Below are 17888 nucleotides of genomic sequence, written 5' to 3' on the forward strand. Positions count from 1 at the left end.
ATCCTTCTTCTTCACAAACAGAACCGGTGCACCCCAAGGCGACACACTAGGCCTAATGAAATCCTTATCAAGAAGCTCATGAAGCTACTCTTTCAATTCCTTCAAATCTGCTGGTGCCATACGATACAGAGGGATAGAAATATGCTAAGTGCCCGGCACCAAGTCAATACCCAAATCAATGTCCCTGTCGGGTGGCATGCCCGACAGGTCTGCATGAAACACATTCGAAAATTCTCGTACACAGAATCAATGGTAGGAATGTCAGCACCAACATCCCTCACAAAAGCCAAATATGACAAGCACCCCTTCCCAACCATCTGTGGGCCTTCAGATATGAAATCGCTCTACTGGGAACATAGTCCAGAGAACCTCTCAACTCGATCCTAGGTAACCCTGACATCGTCAACGTCACAGTCTTAGTGTAACAAACCACAATAGCATGACATGGGGACAACTAATCCATACCCAGAATCACGTCAAAAATAATCGTACTAAGCAATAAGAGATCAACTATAGTCTCCAATCCCCAAATAGTCACCACACACGACCGATACACTCGGTACACAATAATAGAATCGCCCATATATGTAGATACATAAACAGGCAAAACTAAGGACTCACGAGGCATATCCAAATAACGAGCAAAATATGATGATACATATGAATAAGTAGAACCAGGGTCAAATAATATGAAAGCATCCATGTGGCATATTGAAACAATACTTGTGATCAATGTGTCTGAAGCAATAGCCTCTGGTCTGGTAGGGAAAGCATAGCATCAAGCCTGACCGCCACCTGATCGGCCTCCCCCTCTAGGGCTACCTCTAGCTACCTAAGCCCCACCCGAGCTGGTTGGGCAGGTGGTGAAGTACTGGTGCGGAAGTCAGAATTGGACCCCTCTACTGAATTGGACCTCCCAAGAAATGGGGACAATACCTCTTCATATGTCCAAACTCTCCATATTTGTAGCAACTCTGATTCGTCAATAGTGGCGAACACTAAATCGAACCCCGAGAACCAGAATACCTACTAGAAGAACATGGTGCAGATGAACCCTGAACTAATGGAGCACGAGATGGACGCTGAGCTGAGAGGGCACTAAGAGATGACTGGATCGGACGGGCACTATATGAACCATGGCTAGTTGATGCACCATGATGAACCGGATGAGCCATTTGAGCGGACCTATAAGGACGACCCCTGCTGTGGTGGGATTGCCCTACAGAAGAAACACTGTTATAACCACCTGAATCATGAGGCCTCTTGGCCTCCCTCTCCTCACGCTCCTGACTACGGGTCTGATCTAGCCTCCTAGCAATATCAACCACCTTGTCAAACCTAGCATCTGATGCAATCTCCTGAGTTATGACAAAGCACAGTCCATAGTTGAGGCCATCAATGAACCTCCTAATCCTCTCCCTCTCTGTGGGAACTAACCAGATCGTATGTCTAGCCAACTCTGAAAATCTCATCTCGTACTAGGTTACGGACATACCCTCCTGATGTAGCTGCTCAAACTGCCTAAGGGACTCCTCCCTACAGGTATGTGGAACAAACTTCTCCAAGAAGATAACGGAGAACCCGTGCCATGTAAGTAGTGCAGCGCCAGCTAGACTGCTCAACTCATATGCCTCCCACCATCTGAAGGCTGCCCCCGACAGTTGAAAAGTAGTAAATGAGACTCTACTAGTCTCCTGAATACCCGTCGTGGTAAGGATCCGTTGGCATCAGCCTAAGAAGTCCTAAGCATCCTCCGACTAAGTCCTTCTAAATGATGGAGGCCTAAGCCTTCCAAACCACTCTAGCCTCTTCTGCTCCTTATCACTTATGGATGGACCAACTGGGGCCTGAGCTGCTCCAATCGGTTGGGCTGATTGTACCCTCGGTGTCTGAAGTCCCTGAACTACCTGCTCTGGAGTACGGGCGGCAGGAGTCTGAGCACCTCCCCCGGCCTGAGAAACGGTTGGCGCGGCCGAAACTGAAACCGCCTAAGCAAGGATAGTGCATACAGTTAATATCTAGGCCAAAGCATCCTGAAGGCCTGGAATCATAACGGGCACAACTGGTGCCTAAGCTAGTCCCACCGACTCAACCACATCGAGTGTCTGCTCCTTAACTGGAGCAACTGGTGGATCTATATGTGCTGCTCCAGCTGTTGTACGAGCTGCACCTCGGCCTCTCGCGGCCCTAGCTAGTGGTACTGGTGGTTGTCCGCCCCGTCTAGTAGAACGTGTCCTCACCATCTATGAGAGAATAGAATAGCAGAAGTTTAGTTTCCAAAATCAACAAATTCGCACGACAAGAATACAAGAAAGTGAAGTTTTCCTAATGGTTTGGTAGCCTCTCGAAAATAAGTACAGACGTCTCTGTACCGATTTGCAAGACTCTACTAAATTTGTTCATGAGTCGTGAGACTTACGTAACCTAGGCCCTGATACCAACTTGCCACGACCCAAATTTTACATGTCATGATGGCGCCTATCATAATACTAGGCAAGCCGACAATCACCAATAACTACATATTTTGAATTAAAAACATAATGAAACAAGTTTAATAATGAAAAATCTCAAATATAACTGATAAGAAATACTGCGACTCAATACAAAATTCCCCAAAATCCGGATGCCACTAAGTGCATGAGCTAATAAACATCAATATAGTCAAAAATTCTAATACAACTAGAAAGATAGAACAATGCTAAGTAAACTGAAAGGAAGGAGAGTCGAGATCTGCGGACGCCAAAACACCTACCTCAAAAGTCTCTAAGCAGGAAATGCTCCAAGTCTAGCAACCACCGTGCCTAGAAGTACTTGGATCTGCACACAAAATGTAGAGTATAGTATGAGTACAAACGACCCAATGTACTCAATAAGTAACAGGACTAACCTTGGGCTGAAAGAAGTGATGAGCTCAGAAAGGTACAGTCCAAATCTTGTTAATAACAATAGAGATATGACAGGAAAATGAGAGTAATAACTCAGAGAATATCATAATAAATTGTACTTGTATATTGTATAGAAATGTAGACATGCTTTCAATTTTAATAGTTTAAGCTCAACATTGATAAATTATGCTAAGTATGACTGATTTGAGGAATGTTACATCTCTATATCTACATGTCAAATGTGCATGTTACATGTAATGCATCACAATGATAACCTCATGTTCACACTCTCAGAGTACTCAATCTGACTATCTCAACTCTCACTCATCACACTCAATCACTCAGCATTGTATGGTACCTGCGCTCGCTGCTGGTATGTCAGACTCCGAAGGGGCGGATCTCGACCAAACGCTAATATAAAGCCAATATGGCCTACTGTGGCGTGCAGCCCGATCCCATAATAATCGGTAAAACCTATAAGGCATGTTGCGATGTGCATCCTGATCCATAATAATAATGTATATAAAGCCAAGATGGTCGTTGCGGCATGTATCCTGATCCACAACCTCAATCACAACACGGATATCAAGCCCCAACTCAGTCCTCAATCTCTCCAGTCTCTTAGACTCACAAATCTCATACGAATCAGCCCAAACAATGATACATGATGCAACAATAAATAAGAGAATGAGATATAATATGCAAATGATGGATGTGACTGAGTATGTAATTGCCATTTAAGCAAATAAATCAACAACAGAAATGACACCAATGAGTCCCAACAGAATAAGCATATATCCTACACATGATTTCTAACAAATTTTAACTCAATTACTATAACACATAGGGATCACATGAATATCAACAATGTATGATAACTACATAGTACCACGAAATCGACTGAGTCATAATTACCACGGTACACGCCTACACGCCCGTCACCTAGCATGTGTGTCACCTTAACACCAACCACATAATATGTATTTAAAGTATTCATACCCTCAGAACCAAGTTTAGAAGTGTTACCTACCTCAAACCGCGCAAATCTCTACTCTAACAAGCCCTTTCCCCGCGAATCAACCTCCGGGCGACTCGAATCTAGCCACAAATAACTTAATACAATCAACACAAGCTATAGGAATCAATTCCATTCAATAAAGTAAAGTTATTTAACAAAAGTAAAAAGTCAACTCAAAAAGTCAACCCTGGGACCACGTCTCGATATCCAACAAAATTTATAAAATCCGAACACCCATTCAACAACGAATCCAACTATACTAAAATCACCCAATTTCGACCACAAATCGACACTCAAATCTCTAAATCTTACTCTTCAATCCCTAGTCCAAAATTCCCCAAATTCCACCTCAAAAACACAGAATCAAGTTGGAAAATTCCATGGGTATTCAATATTAATGAATAAAAATGATCAAAAGTGGCTTACCTCTTGAAATCTTGTGAAACCCCTCTCAAATATTGCCACTACCTGAGCTTGCAAAGTCCCAAAATGAGAAAACCCTCGATTTTTATCTCCTGCCCAGGCATTTTCGCACCTGCGGACTAACCAGCCGCACCTGCGGCTCCACTTCTGTGGAAGAAGGTTCGCTTCTACAGAAGTCACTTACGAACCCGACTAGCCACACTTGCAAGACCGCTTCTGCAGCTTGTTCTTCGCTCATGCGCATCCGCATCTGTGAGTCCAGCCCCATCTATCAGAATTCGCATATGCGGAGATCCGTCGCATCTACGGGCTCGCAGATGCGAAAAATACCTCGCACATGTGACCACTGCCTAACACTCATAGGACCGCTCCTGCGACCCCATGCTCGCTTCTGCGGTCGCACACGTGTGACAAATTCTTCGCAGGTGCGATCGCACCAGACCTGAAACACTTCAGCATATCCTCAAGTCTAAACTCATTCTGATTCCAACCCGAATCACTCCCGAGGCCCTTGAGACCCCTTACAAGCATACCAACACATCATACAATATTATTTGAGGCCTCAAATCACATCAAATAACATCAAAAACACAAATCGCAGCCCAATTCAAGCCTAATGAAGCTAATGGATTTCCAACTTCTACAATCGATGCCGAAACCTATCAAACCAACTTCGATTGACCTCAAATTTTGCACACAAGTCATAAAGGACACAACAGACTTATTCCAAGCTTAGGAACCAAAATTCGAGCCCGGTAACTACAAAGTCAACTCTCGGTCAAACTTCTCAACTCTCCAAACTTCAACTTTTCCAACTTTCGTCAACTCAAGCCAAAATCATCTACGGACCACCAAATCAATATTCGGACACACTCCTAAGTCTAAAATCACCATACGAAGCTATCAAAACTCCGTTCCAGAGTCATTTAGATATAAGTCAATATTCGGTCAACTCTTTTCACTTAAGCTACCCAACCTTGGGACTAAGTGTCCCACCTCATTTCGAAACATCCCCGGAACCAAACCAAACAGTACTGCAAATCACATAACAATAAATGAACATAGAATAAGCAATAAATGGGGAAATGGAGCTACAATACTCAAAACGATCGGCCAGGTCGTTACATTGAACCTCTTGGCAGACTTCACGACCATATCTTGGCCATGCCTTTCAATAAAAAGGGAAAAAGCCGCAACCTGATAACGTATGTTGTGACTCCATTATACTTGCAAGTTTCAATTAATTCAAGAAAATCAATTAGATGGGTGTGAGGATCTTCACGTGCATCAACAGTAAATTGACACGATTGCTGAATAGTTTGAATCAAGCCTATGCAAATTTCAAAGTTATTTGCTGCAGTTGGTGGTCTCCTTACATTTGATTCTCCTTCAAAATGTTATGGCCTTGCATAATCTCTTAGTATTCTATCACGTCATGGTGTCACCTCATCAAACTGTTCTTCTACTTGATGTGGCAGGAGTTGGTTGTTGTTGTTAAGTTCTTCGTTCTCTATTTCTTCTTATGAAAAAATTTGAGATCGTGAAACCTGTTCTTTTCGCAACAACCGCAATGATTTTTCAATTTTAGGATCATACTCAATTAGTTCTCTTGAGGAGGATAGGCCATACATTTCTTATTTTTTTTGCAAAAAAGTTAAAATAATTAGACAATAAAAAAATTATCAAATTAGTAGTAAACAATTAATCTTTAGTAGACTTTGCCAATCTCCGGCAACGGTGCCAAAAAATTGACGAGTGTCTGGCGTATATAAAATTTAAATCGTACTCTGTCAAACTAACGAACAATGTATGAATAAAACAATAGAACATATTTTTATTTTTCACAAATATAATATAAAAGTGTTAGGATCCTGACTTCACTTAATATTTTTATTATATAGTAGATATATTTATTCTTCAATTTCTTGGCACGCCAAATGTAAAAATGCCTCTCACGATTACATTTATATATTATTGCTATAGTTGAACAATTAATTGCACTTCTCTCAGTTATACAAATTAATCTTTAAAATAGTAATATCAAAGAACCAGAAATATATATTTGAACCAGAACATGCTCTTTTAAAGTAAGTCCCTTTTGGTTACCCTACTTGTTATAACTGATACACTATCAGCATCTCTCGATTGCAAATAAGGTAGAATCAATTTTAACATATAAGAGCTACATGTCACTAAATTAAAGTTAACATCTATAAATACCAAAATTAACGGTATTACTTCTTCCGCCTCTCTCGATTACAGAATTAGCAATAAGTTAATATGTAGTACGAAATAGATAGATGTTAACAAATCAAATAACAACTAACTATAAAGCAGATAAAATTTGAATCGAAAGCTTCAACTCAAGCATGTGAAATTAAGGAATAATATCTACTATTATATAAAAATATTAAAATCTGTCATCCTCCCAACACATGGGATTACTCCATATTGGAGCTAGTACTGCAACAAAAATATTCTTGTCCATTAGATAAGAAAATAGAAAGAAATATTCAGAAAAAATAATTTACCCTATTTAATTAAAAGTAGGATATAGAATAATTTTCAAAGCTAAACTTTGTTAGGAACTAGAAACAAAAGCCACAGTAATGATTGGGCAAAAAAAAAACTGAACAACTGATTGAAATGAAAAGGAAAAGCTCTGAAATGAATTCAATTGTCTGCCGAGCTCTCCTTTCCCCAACTGCTTTCTTCATTCGCCGAAGTATGCTTTTATAACCAAACCATAACAAGTTGGCTTGGTTATAGCTACTCGTTTTGATTGTGAAAGATTCTTTTATTCTTGGATCTGATAGTGGACACTTTGTTGCGGTAGATGAAGTTTATACAAGTTCATATTTTTTTCGTAACTTGCTTTCTTTTTCTTGAAGCCTTATTGCTTTTGCACCAATTCTTCTTGTAACATTTCCTGCGCAATCAAGTTAAAAATATAAAAGAAACATGATAATTTTTATGCTTTTACGAAGAAAGTTATATATTTAAAATCAAATAAAATACCTTATCAACATTAAAGATCAAATTGCTTCATAGCCCATAGCCCACTAAGGTTTTTATATCTCTTCTATCCACTTTAACTCCAAGCGCGAAGCTGCATCTTTGACAAATATTTGAATCCTTGGGTGACGAATTTGACAATTTGCCGCAAACTTCCTACTGCATTTGGTATTCTCTTTCATTTCAGTGTATACAATCAGAAAACTTCATTCTTAAAGCTCAAGTTTCTCAAATTTGAAATTTGACTGATTAAAGAATTTTAGTGTATCATTCTTCTTCTTCTATGGTAATTTTAGCGTTGAAAGTAAGGTCTAGTAGTGCCTAAAAGGTATTTTCTTTGTAAACGTGTATAATCGTTAATTATACACAATTATTAAATGTAGAACATCATCTAAACATTATAAATACATGTATATACATTGTGTAAATGTGTTTACGTGTATAATTTTAATTGTATATACCCGTGTATACGAATGTATAAAAGTGAAAATGATTTTTTTTTGTTTTAACCTTTTTCTCGTGTTGTACAACCTCCTTTACTCATTTTTAACTTATTTCTATTTTAGGTTAAATTCTACTAATGGTGCCATTAAAGAAAAAAAGCAAAGAACTATAATCTGGTGATGATATGTATATAAGAAGGAATAGCGGCCTATTTTACCATTGACAAAGCAAAAAAGCAGCAAAATTATTTTTTATCAATTTATATTTAAATATATGTCTTACTAATTGTTTAATTGAATTCTTCTTCGTTTAAATTTAAATATATGTTTAGTTACTATTTAATTGAAACCACCAAAGTCACAAAGAGAAAATGCTATCAATTCCACACTTCTCCTCAAATATATGAATGCTGAATATCATGGAGGCAGTAGTATTGGCCGCAACAATTAGTTGTGGGAAAAAATATTGGAACTAGGCTTATAGGCTATAGATTTGCAAAGTTATGAAGGAGAATGTACGTGTATGGATTGAAATTGTGTGTAATATTCCAACTAGTAAAAGACTCCAACTAGTAAAAGATTCCGAAGTGTCACTGTCCTATTTGCTAACAGTCGTGGCCGCTCGTAAGTCCCAACAAAGACACTCCTCGGAAACCCCTTTCCCTTTCGGCTAAAGAAATATCTTCTTGTTCCAATCGCCCTGATATTTATATGTATATATAAACCACGCGCTCACTCTTTTTTCAGTCTTTACTTCTCGCGATACTTTTCGCCGTCGGCAAGAGATTATTGTAGCGTAAAGACACAGCAATGGCGCCGCCGGTTATTGAAGGTGGCGGAGGAGAACAGCCGGCCCCTGCGCAGCAGCAGCGGCAGCAGGGAGGAGTTGGACAGATGCTGACGGGGATAATAAGAGTAGCGGTTTTCTGGTACTTCGCTTCCAAGTTTTTCTCGCCGAAAAAGCCAATCTCCTCCGATCCGTCTGCTCCTAATCTCCAGATCTCCAATCTCTTCCACAAAGGCGAACCTTTGGTCCGTCCTCCTTCCCTCTCTCTCTCTCTCTCTCTCTCTCTCTCTCTCTCTCTTTGAATACTATTTCTACTTACTAGTATTCATCTGATTGTATAATTGTAACTGTGATACTAGGTTATTTACTGATAATTACCTAATAGGTGACCTGGTCATGTAAATATGGGTGTTTAACAGTTCACAGTAGAGGCGGATTTAGAAAATAGTAGTAGTCGGTTCGGAGTGTGCGCAGTTAATTGAACCCCTTGCCACAAGCTAGCTCCGCTGCTGTCACATTGTGAACAAATTTGTTATAAAAAGAAATTGCTTGATGGATTTCGAATGGGATAATTGGAGCACACAACAGTGAATCTGAAACTGATTGATTTTTAAGTTTTGAGCAACAGCTGAACGTAGAAAGATAGTTTCTTTCTCCTTTCTGCATGTAACTTGCTGTTTGTCCACCACCACCAACATACCCAGGGTATTCCCGTAGATGGGTTTGTCCACCACCAACAACATCAACAGCATACCCAGTGTACTCCACACAGACCTTTGCTGTTTGTCCATAGATAACATTTGGAATTTTTGAAAAAAGAAGAAATCAAACCAGTGTTTGTTTTACAATTTGGTGAATTTCAATTTCAACTCGAACTATAGATTTTGAAGTTTGTAAAACTGGTTTGAGGAGTACTTCAAGTGAAATATGATTTGCACTTATAAAACTTCACCTTTTTTTTTCCCCAACTGAAATTCATGTTTAATACCCAACTTCCAACTTTCAAATACCCTTTTTCCGACTTCAACTTCAAATATTCTTTGTATTTTTCAATCTTCAACCATTTATTTTCCTAATTTTGCGTATGGATATTTAGCTGAAGTTTGATGCAAATAGAGTGGACAACTTTTGTTGTTTCAATGGTAACACTATTTCCTGGGAAACGGAGTTAGGGAATCGAGTGATGTGCAAACTTGGATGTGATGTGCGAAATAATGGAGTTGCTGCTAAGCTGTGCTTTTTGCCCAATGTGAAAAATGATTCACGGCAAAAGATATTTTAATTGATGGATATAATTCTGTAAGATCAAAGGACAAGTAAAGTTTGAACCACGCCACTTGCAAAATCCTGGTATTTAAGTGGAGACGGTAGAGGACAAGCCCATTATATACTGAGTTTCGTACCGTGCATCAACTGTCCTTGGGGTTTTTTTGATTATATAAAAAAGATCGAGGACAAGTACTTGTTTTGTTTGCAATTGCGATTGATATGAACTTGTCCCGTGAAATTCTTATGAGTTTGCTACCTCAGTAATCCCCCTCTTCGCCCATGCCTAAAGAAAAGACTTAAGTAGAGAATGATAGAAAAGAGGGAGAGAGAAATAGATTCTTGTCTTGTGGTTGTATTTTATCACTGGGGATCCTATAGCAAGCTGTTATCCACTACTGTTTCTTTAAACATTGAACTAGCATCATTGGCAAAATGATTTGCTCGAGTGGTAAGAACATTCCGTTTACAACCAAGAGGCTGGGAGTGCGCAGAGTGGGAAAAACCAATGCTGGCTTAGGAAGGGAGTGGCTTTAGGGCGCTTGGCGTTTACCGCATAAAAGAAGTTCAAATAGTGTCATTCACAGATAATAGCAAACTTATGTACCTACATAATGCTATTCCGTTTTATCCATTTGCTAATAAAATAACATAAACTTTATAAAAACTGAAAAGTCTGTCATTATGCAATGAAAATAAAGCAATTGAGAAAATTTTAATGCAGTAGAGGATTGAGGAATAGGAGGGTTTTTTTTTTTGGGGAGGGGGGGGGGTTACAGGATTATGCCAGGTATTTCCTATAAGTGCTTTGTGAATACATCATGTCTTATTTAACTACAATTATGCTCAACTTGAAACTTTCTGGCATGGCCTTTTTATAGGACATGTGGTTCTATCTTTCCGAACAAGAAAAATTCAGTGACTTTGGCAGTGAAGGTGCACTTATTTGGCATGAGACAAATATACCATATGCAGTTTGGGGACCAGAAAGTACCAGGTCTATTTCTTTGAAGTATAATCCATCCGAGGTACCATTAACTGCCTTTTGAAGTGTCTTATTCAATTAGAAGAAAAAATTGATTCAGGATACTGTCTTTTGCTTTTGAATGCATGTGCATTTCCTGTTTTGCACTTTTATTGTGGCACAGTACTCATCTTTACTTGGTTGCCTATGATTTTTCCTCAGGCAGTGAAGCATAATGGGAGTCTATATGCTCATGTTTTCTTTGCACGTTCTGGGTATTCACCCGATCCAAATGATCCCGAGTATCAGCCATTGGCTGCTTTTGGTCAGACATATTGTAAGATCATATTATCTGTGAAGTTTTTGTCCTTACCTATGGTGGTAGAAGGTGGAATTCCTTAAGTACCTAATTCTAATGTACTGTTTCTGTGAACTCAGCTGTTGTGAAATATTTGCCCAAATCTAAAGCAGACAAGAAGAAGAGCCTTTTAAAAAATTCTGAGGACTCAAATGAGGGTCTTACCATTCCTGAGGTACACCTGTGTTTTTTATAGTTGGAGTGTGTGCGTATGCAGTATCTGTGGGCTTGTTTTATGGCTTAAGCATCAAATCTTTAGTTTCTGCATTTAATGCCTGAGTAATTTTTTCCCTATCTCAGTTTTCCTCAAATATACCCTCTAGATTCTTAACTTCGGATCCCACCCAACAGAATAATCTTTCTGACTATTTCACATGATGACATCAACTCCCGAGCCAGCATAATGACTGTTTTGACTATTTCACATTGTGGTGTAATAAATTTTGTTTGCTCCTATATGAGTTATCGTTCCTTTCGTCACCATATAAGGTTTTAATTCCATATGATCATGAGGTATGATGAGCAGTTTTCTCAGGCAGTTCAAGAAGCACAAGATGATAAGGAGGATGCTCCTGTTGAGTGGATTTCATATTGGAAACCTAATGTTACAATCAACTTGGTCGATGATTTTACAAGGTATGCATACTTGCCTCTCTTTCTGATCTGTTTAACTGTATTTCCTTCTAATGTATACATTCTAACATTCAGTTCTTTTTCTTCTTTCTTTTTCCACTCTTTGCTCTTTTCCTTTTTGCAGATACACTGGAAATGCGATTCCACCTATTGTTGCTCCTTGTATCCTTGGTTTTATGGCCTATGTGTCTTATTCTTCTTGTGGGTTCCTTTTACACACTGTACTGTGCTGAATAAGCTGCAATATTAGATACTTCTGCAGTACGCAAGAAGCAGCTCGATTAAACTTGTGGAAGAAATTGGTAAACTTGTTTCACGCAAGTTTATGATTACCTTCATGCTAAATCCTATCTTCTCTTTGCTATTTTATTTCTGTGTGAGTTGGCATCTTTCATCTGTTCTTCTTGTTAGCAAAAGATATTTTCCCACAGTTGAATTCCTTTACCTGACTTGTTAGATATGAATATCGAATCCACAACAGGAAACTACTATCCGACCGTTTTCTTCAATGAGTTTTGGTTACTTAGGGATAAATTAATAGCTCTCAATGAATCAGTAACTGAGGTGCCTCTGCATTTAGAGGTGAGCCCCATGAGCATGACAAAATGGCAGCTATTCCTGCAGATTGACCAATCCTTCCAGGTTCATCGTAGTTATGGTAGCATGCTCGAGGGGGAGTCTGATGAACTAAAGGTATAGTTTACTTCTTTTTTCCTGGGGTACTATGTATGCATTGGCATAGCATTTTTGCACATGAAATATCCAGATGCAAGTGATTTGTAGTTGAGCCTGAAAAGTGTGTAGATAAATGTAAATATTATACAGACACCACAATGCTCAAGAATAGGGGTGTACAAACCGAACCGGGAAACCGCACCAAACCGAAAAGTCAAACCAAACCGACTAAAAAACCCGATTAGGTTTGGTTTGATTTGGCTTGGTATTGAGTAAAAAAATCCAAACCAAGCCTACATATAGATATGTAATTTTTATATATACTTTTAAGATTTTATATAGAGTTTTCTTTAAAAAATATCTAGAAATATTTGGGATTATCTTGCGGGATATAATATTTAATAGTATATGAAGTGCTCCATATTTATTAACCTATTATTCTCATCAAGTGTTATTGAAATGCGTCAATCTCTTTCTTCTTCCATATTCGTATCATATGTTAAGATCTACTGAATTGTTATATCTTTTTCGAATGTAAAGTGATTATTATTATTATTATTATTTAGGTATCATTTTAATTTTTATGTTTAATTACTAAATTCGGTTAACCTTGAAAGTGTACATCAACGAAACATTATTATCAGACGACTAAAAAAATAACTAATATATGTTACTAAGAAAATTCTCTCACAAAATATTTTAATAGATAATTTTTGTCAAATTTTTATATTTTTACTAAACATATATTTACTTATCAAAAATTTAACAAAGTAAGATTGAAATAATATTTAAGTAACAAAAAACCCGAAAAATCCGAAAAATTCGACAAAACCGAACCAATCCAAACCGATATAGTTGGTTTGGTTTGGTTTTGATAAAAACCGAACCAACCCGGTCCATGTACACCCCTATACTAGATGTTGCAAAAATTGGAAAACCAGGAAAAGTACATTATCTGTGTATATTCTGTTTATTACCTAGAATATGCATACTTTTTTTCTATCTGAATTTACTTTGTTATACTTCTTTCTTTTATTAGTACCAATTTGCATGTCTGCGTCCAGTAAATATCTATAAAATTTCCAACTCCAAAAGTTAAAACTAACGTATAGAGTCCTGCTTTAGATCATTGTGGTCATGGTGTGAAATTTTATCAACATACATTATTGTCACACAATTCAACTATTATATATGTGTTTGTCACGTGATTTATTGCACTTTTTCCAGAGAGTTTTTTTGGAAGGAAATCCATACCTTTTGGGAGTGACCATGATGGTCTCACTACTGCATTCAGTATTTGACTTCTTGGCGTTCAAGAATGGTAAATATAATTTTGCTTTGAGCATTTGGGCCTTCCTAGGAAATGACAGGAAGCGTGCAGTAGATCGGATTCAGAATAAATATGTTTTCTTTCCTTGCAGATATTCAATTTTGGAATAAAAACAAATCCATGGAAGGGTTGTCTGCAAAATCAGTCATAGTGAACTTTATTTGCCAGCTCATTGTCTTCCTGTACTTGCTTGATAATGATACTTCATGGATGATACTTGCAAGTTCTGGTATTGGTTGTTGTATAGAGTTCTGGAAAATAGGGAAGGCGATGCACATTGAGGTATGATCACTAATAATAGAGATGAATTTTTGTTCAGTTCTTTAATTGTCATTTGGCGTCATTGTAATAAAGTCTTCTAATTTCATGTTGGTGCTTGGCCGTTAGTTCATTCCTCTATTTGCTTTAGACAGTTAGAGTGATTGGAAGTTCAAGGCAAAATTTTATTGATATTTCCTGCCCTTTTTTTCGGTAATCTTATTGAGCATCTCAGTCCTCCGAAATATTTTCTTATTTACTATGTTCATTGACTAGTAATCAGGAGAAACACACACACACACACACACACACACACACACACACACACACATATATATATATATATATATATAAACAGGAGCCTACTAACATGGTTGTAGTAGGTTAGCAATGTACGCAGATTTGGTTTGCCTTAAATGCCCCTGACAACAAATTAAACAAGCATAATGATTAGGGGCTTTTTTGTCTTTATATCAAATCTTAAACCCAGATATATTCTCCCCTCTTGTTCTTTTTACTTCTCGCTGTCGTTTACGGCGAAAGCGGAAAAGAGAGAAGATTGATGTGGCTACTCAAAGAAATACCCAAACAACTCTAAATCCTTGAACAAGAAAGAGACCCATTATCCGACATCTCCAATTCCAATCTCATATCAGTTCCACTCCACAAGCTTTGCTCTTCCTCAGCTTCTTCAAAACATCAAAAATGTTAATTTCAAATCTGATTTGAATACCTCAAAGCCCAATAACAATTCCTCCAATAACACTTCCACGGAGGTTGGCGTTAAAACTAGTGGTTCTAAAAGAGCAGGAAAGAACAATAAAAAGATATTCCCGTCAGCCAAATGGTTCTGAAAAGAGAAACTATTGTTTGTCTTTAATTTATTTCCCAATTTTATGTTTGTTATTTTGGGCAGTCACCATTGACGAGGGAGACACAGAAAAGAGAAAGGAAAAGGACAACCATGTTTAGATTTTGGTAAAAAGACAGTAAAGCCCCTCCTATTAATGTTTTGTCAGTGTGCTAATAAGGTATTTAAGACAAATCAAATGTGCGTGCATTGCTATCCTACTAGAACTATGTAGTAGGTTAGCAAACCCCCCCCCTCTCTTTACACTTTATATATATATATATAAAGAGAGAGAGAGAGAGAGATTTACTGTTCCTTATGTCATCATGATCGGGCTACTTATCTTATATGATTGCTTCTTGTGTGGTTCTCGCTTAGTTTAGTTTGATGTACTTGGAAGATGTGAGTTGCTTAGGGGGTAGAATACTATAACTAAATTGGAGATTAGAAATTGAGAATTCAAACTTCTTAATGTCTTCTTCATTGTTGCTACCTTCTTTTTACATACTGTGATTGATTAAGCATAAATTCAAACCGCCAACAGTTCTATTGTTAATTGTCCTTGATTTCTAGATTGACAGATCTGGTAGAATACCTATGTTGAGGTTCCGAGATCGGGAATCGTATGCTGGAAATAAGACGAAAGAATATGATGATCTTGCCATGAAGTATTTGTCCTATGTGTTGTTCTTCCTTGTCGTGTGCTTTTCCATATACTCTCTAATGTATGAACGTCACAAGAGTTGGTACTCGTGGATCCTCTCATCCATGACAAGCTGCGTCTATATGTTCGGTAAGTTTCTATTGGTCTTTTCATCTTTTATCTTTAGGTATTTAGGATCTCAGTAATGTAGTTCAAAGCCTCGCATCAGTTGAACAATGTGATAAACATTTTCAGATCATCTTGCAACTGATAGTACAATTTCCATAAGTGCACAGTTCACACTTTCTAGAAGCATGTACTCTTAAAAACATTTAAAGCAAGGACTTCTGATAGCATATACTCCTATCACTTTGCTTCTTGGTAATTTATTATTTTCTACTCTTATTGTTGCAGGTTTTGTTATGATGTGTCCCCAGTTGTTCATCAATTATAAGCTGAAGTCTGTTGCTCATTTACCTTGGAGGCAGATGACTTACAAATTTCTCAATACCATTATTGATGATTTGTTTGCATTTGTAATAAAAATGCCATTGCTACATCGCCTGTCTGTGTTCCGTGATGGTAAGTTTTTGAAATAATATTCTTTGTAGTTGATCGGTTGTTTTTATTTGGTTAAGTAGCGGCCTTTCTCCTCTGACCGTTGGAATCCAAGCCAGTTTTGCCTGTTACTTTGAATTGTAATGTTGTTTCATAAACTCAAAGCCATAGAACATAATACAGACTCTTTTGAGAGTTTCATTGACCGTCTTTGACCTCTCTATTACGACACCAACGCCAAGGTCTTGGGACTTTCTTGGTTAATCAAGTGACCAGCTAGATAAGAACATCTTTTAAGATGCTAAGTCTGTGTTCTCACTGTTGAGACTTCAATACTGGTTGCTATAGACATCTTAACAGAAGCTCGAGCAATCTTTAACCATTATAAACGATGACCTTGGTTATTTGATTGTAGCAGCTTATATGTTGGATTCAGTTGACCATTTTGTAATACTGTTTTTTGTGAAAACCAAAGGAGCAGTAAGCAGACATTGCCTGGATGCTACTGTTCCTTTTACATTTGTCTTCAGCCTAATTGATATAGTTGAGCCACTAATTTTTGTGGTCATTTGTGTGGTTCTATTATATGCATTAGCTTTCATCCAATTGGGTTATTAATGCTTCATCTGTCTTTGCCATGCAGATCTTATATTTTTAATATACCTATATCAGAGATGGGTTTATCCAGTGGATAAGAAACGAGTCAATGAGTTTGGTTTCGCTGGGGAGGATACGGATCAAGCTTCTAGTAGTTCAGAAACTTTAGCACTGAAAGAAGACGAAAAGAAAACTAACTAAGCTGAATTTCGCTTACGTTTTACTACAGCATCAATGAACTATGGAGTTTGGTTTTGGAATGTTCTCAGAAATGAGTAGCTTCATCGAGAATCTGAGATGACAGACAGCGGCTTGAGAGGTATTTCTGGCACTTCCAGGACATTAAGCTTCCCCTGACTTTCCTTAAGATCCTTTTCTTCAGTTTTTTTTGAAGCCATAGTACCAGAATCTATTGTCATAGGTTTTTTGAGTTTGTTTTTCTTTTATTGCTTGTTGGAATCATGTTTCGGGTGTAACTAAGATAACTGCTTAGTGACTTTAATTTACTTGATATTTTTGACAATCGTCATTCAGAAAATTTTCAAATAGCAGTCTTGGAAAAGCTTGCATATGTGATAATCTAACCAGAATTTAGGCTATGTCAACCCTTTTCCAAATGGAGTTTCATAGCAGAGGAAAAGAATTGTTAACTGATTATAAAGTCGTACATAGTTTCATTTCCACGGACACTTGAGATCCTTCGTTCCTCTTAGTAGCGGAGTTTGCAACTGGCATTTGAATATTTACAGTATGATTTATTTGAAAATAATTCAAAGTGCAAGAAAAAGTCGGTCAAACCATTAACGCACGCTGTTTTTCGAAAGTGAGGAATTGACAAAATTACTTGTGTTAGGGAATTAATTTAAAAGTCCTTTAGATATAGGGTATAGGTTTGCGTATACACTACCCTCTCTCGTGGTATAATACTGGTTATGTTGTTGTAGTACTCTTTTAGATATAGCTCCCATTTAGTCATAGATTTTGACAACTTTTTTTCAATTTTTTCTTTTAAAAAATATTGTTTGTTCATGGAATATGATCAGTTTTTAAATTTTTTTTAACTTCCCGAAATCTGGTTTAGGGAAGTTCCTATGATGACAATTTTTCTCGAACTCACAAAATTTCAAAAAAAAAATTCAAACAAAATGCATGTTCAAATATAATTTTAATTTTAAAAAATTATTT

General features: G+C 37.4%; 1 protein-coding gene across 1 annotated transcript; it reads left to right on the forward strand.

The window, feature by feature from the left end:
• Positions 1-8452: 8452 nt before the first annotated feature.
• Positions 8453-17226, forward strand: LOC104222933 (uncharacterized). Its single transcript, XM_009774266.2, has 12 exons — positions 8453-8816; positions 10719-10865; positions 11024-11138; positions 11240-11334; positions 11695-11795; positions 11917-11954; positions 12250-12485; positions 13695-13788; positions 13889-14079; positions 15479-15698; positions 15963-16130; positions 16750-17226. Exons 1-12 carry the CDS (start codon positions 8595-8597, stop codon positions 16902-16904), a joined length of 1782 nt encoding a protein of 593 aa, XP_009772568.1. The 5' UTR covers positions 8453-8594; the 3' UTR covers positions 16905-17226.
• The last annotated feature ends 662 nt before the right edge of the window (positions 17227-17888 follow it).

The sequence above is a fragment of the Nicotiana sylvestris genome, chromosome 5 (assembly GCF_000393655.2).
Source record: "Nicotiana sylvestris chromosome 5, ASM39365v2, whole genome shotgun sequence".
NCBI lineage: Eukaryota > Viridiplantae > Streptophyta > Magnoliopsida > Solanales > Solanaceae > Nicotiana > Nicotiana sylvestris.

Bases quoted from the DNA above. Each gene is read 5' to 3' on its own strand.
- LOC104222933 (XM_009774266.2), top strand. From the start codon at position 8,595: ATGGCGCCGCCGGTTATTGAAGGTGGCGGAGGAGAACAGCCGGCCCCT. The intron at 10,866-11,023 runs GTACCATTAACT...ATTTTTCCTCAG, and splicing joins TGAAGTATAATCCATCCGAG to GCAGTGAAGCATAATGGGAG. The intron at 11,335-11,694 runs GTACACCTGTGT...CAGTTTTCTCAG, and splicing joins AGGGTCTTACCATTCCTGAG to GCAGTTCAAGAAGCACAAGA.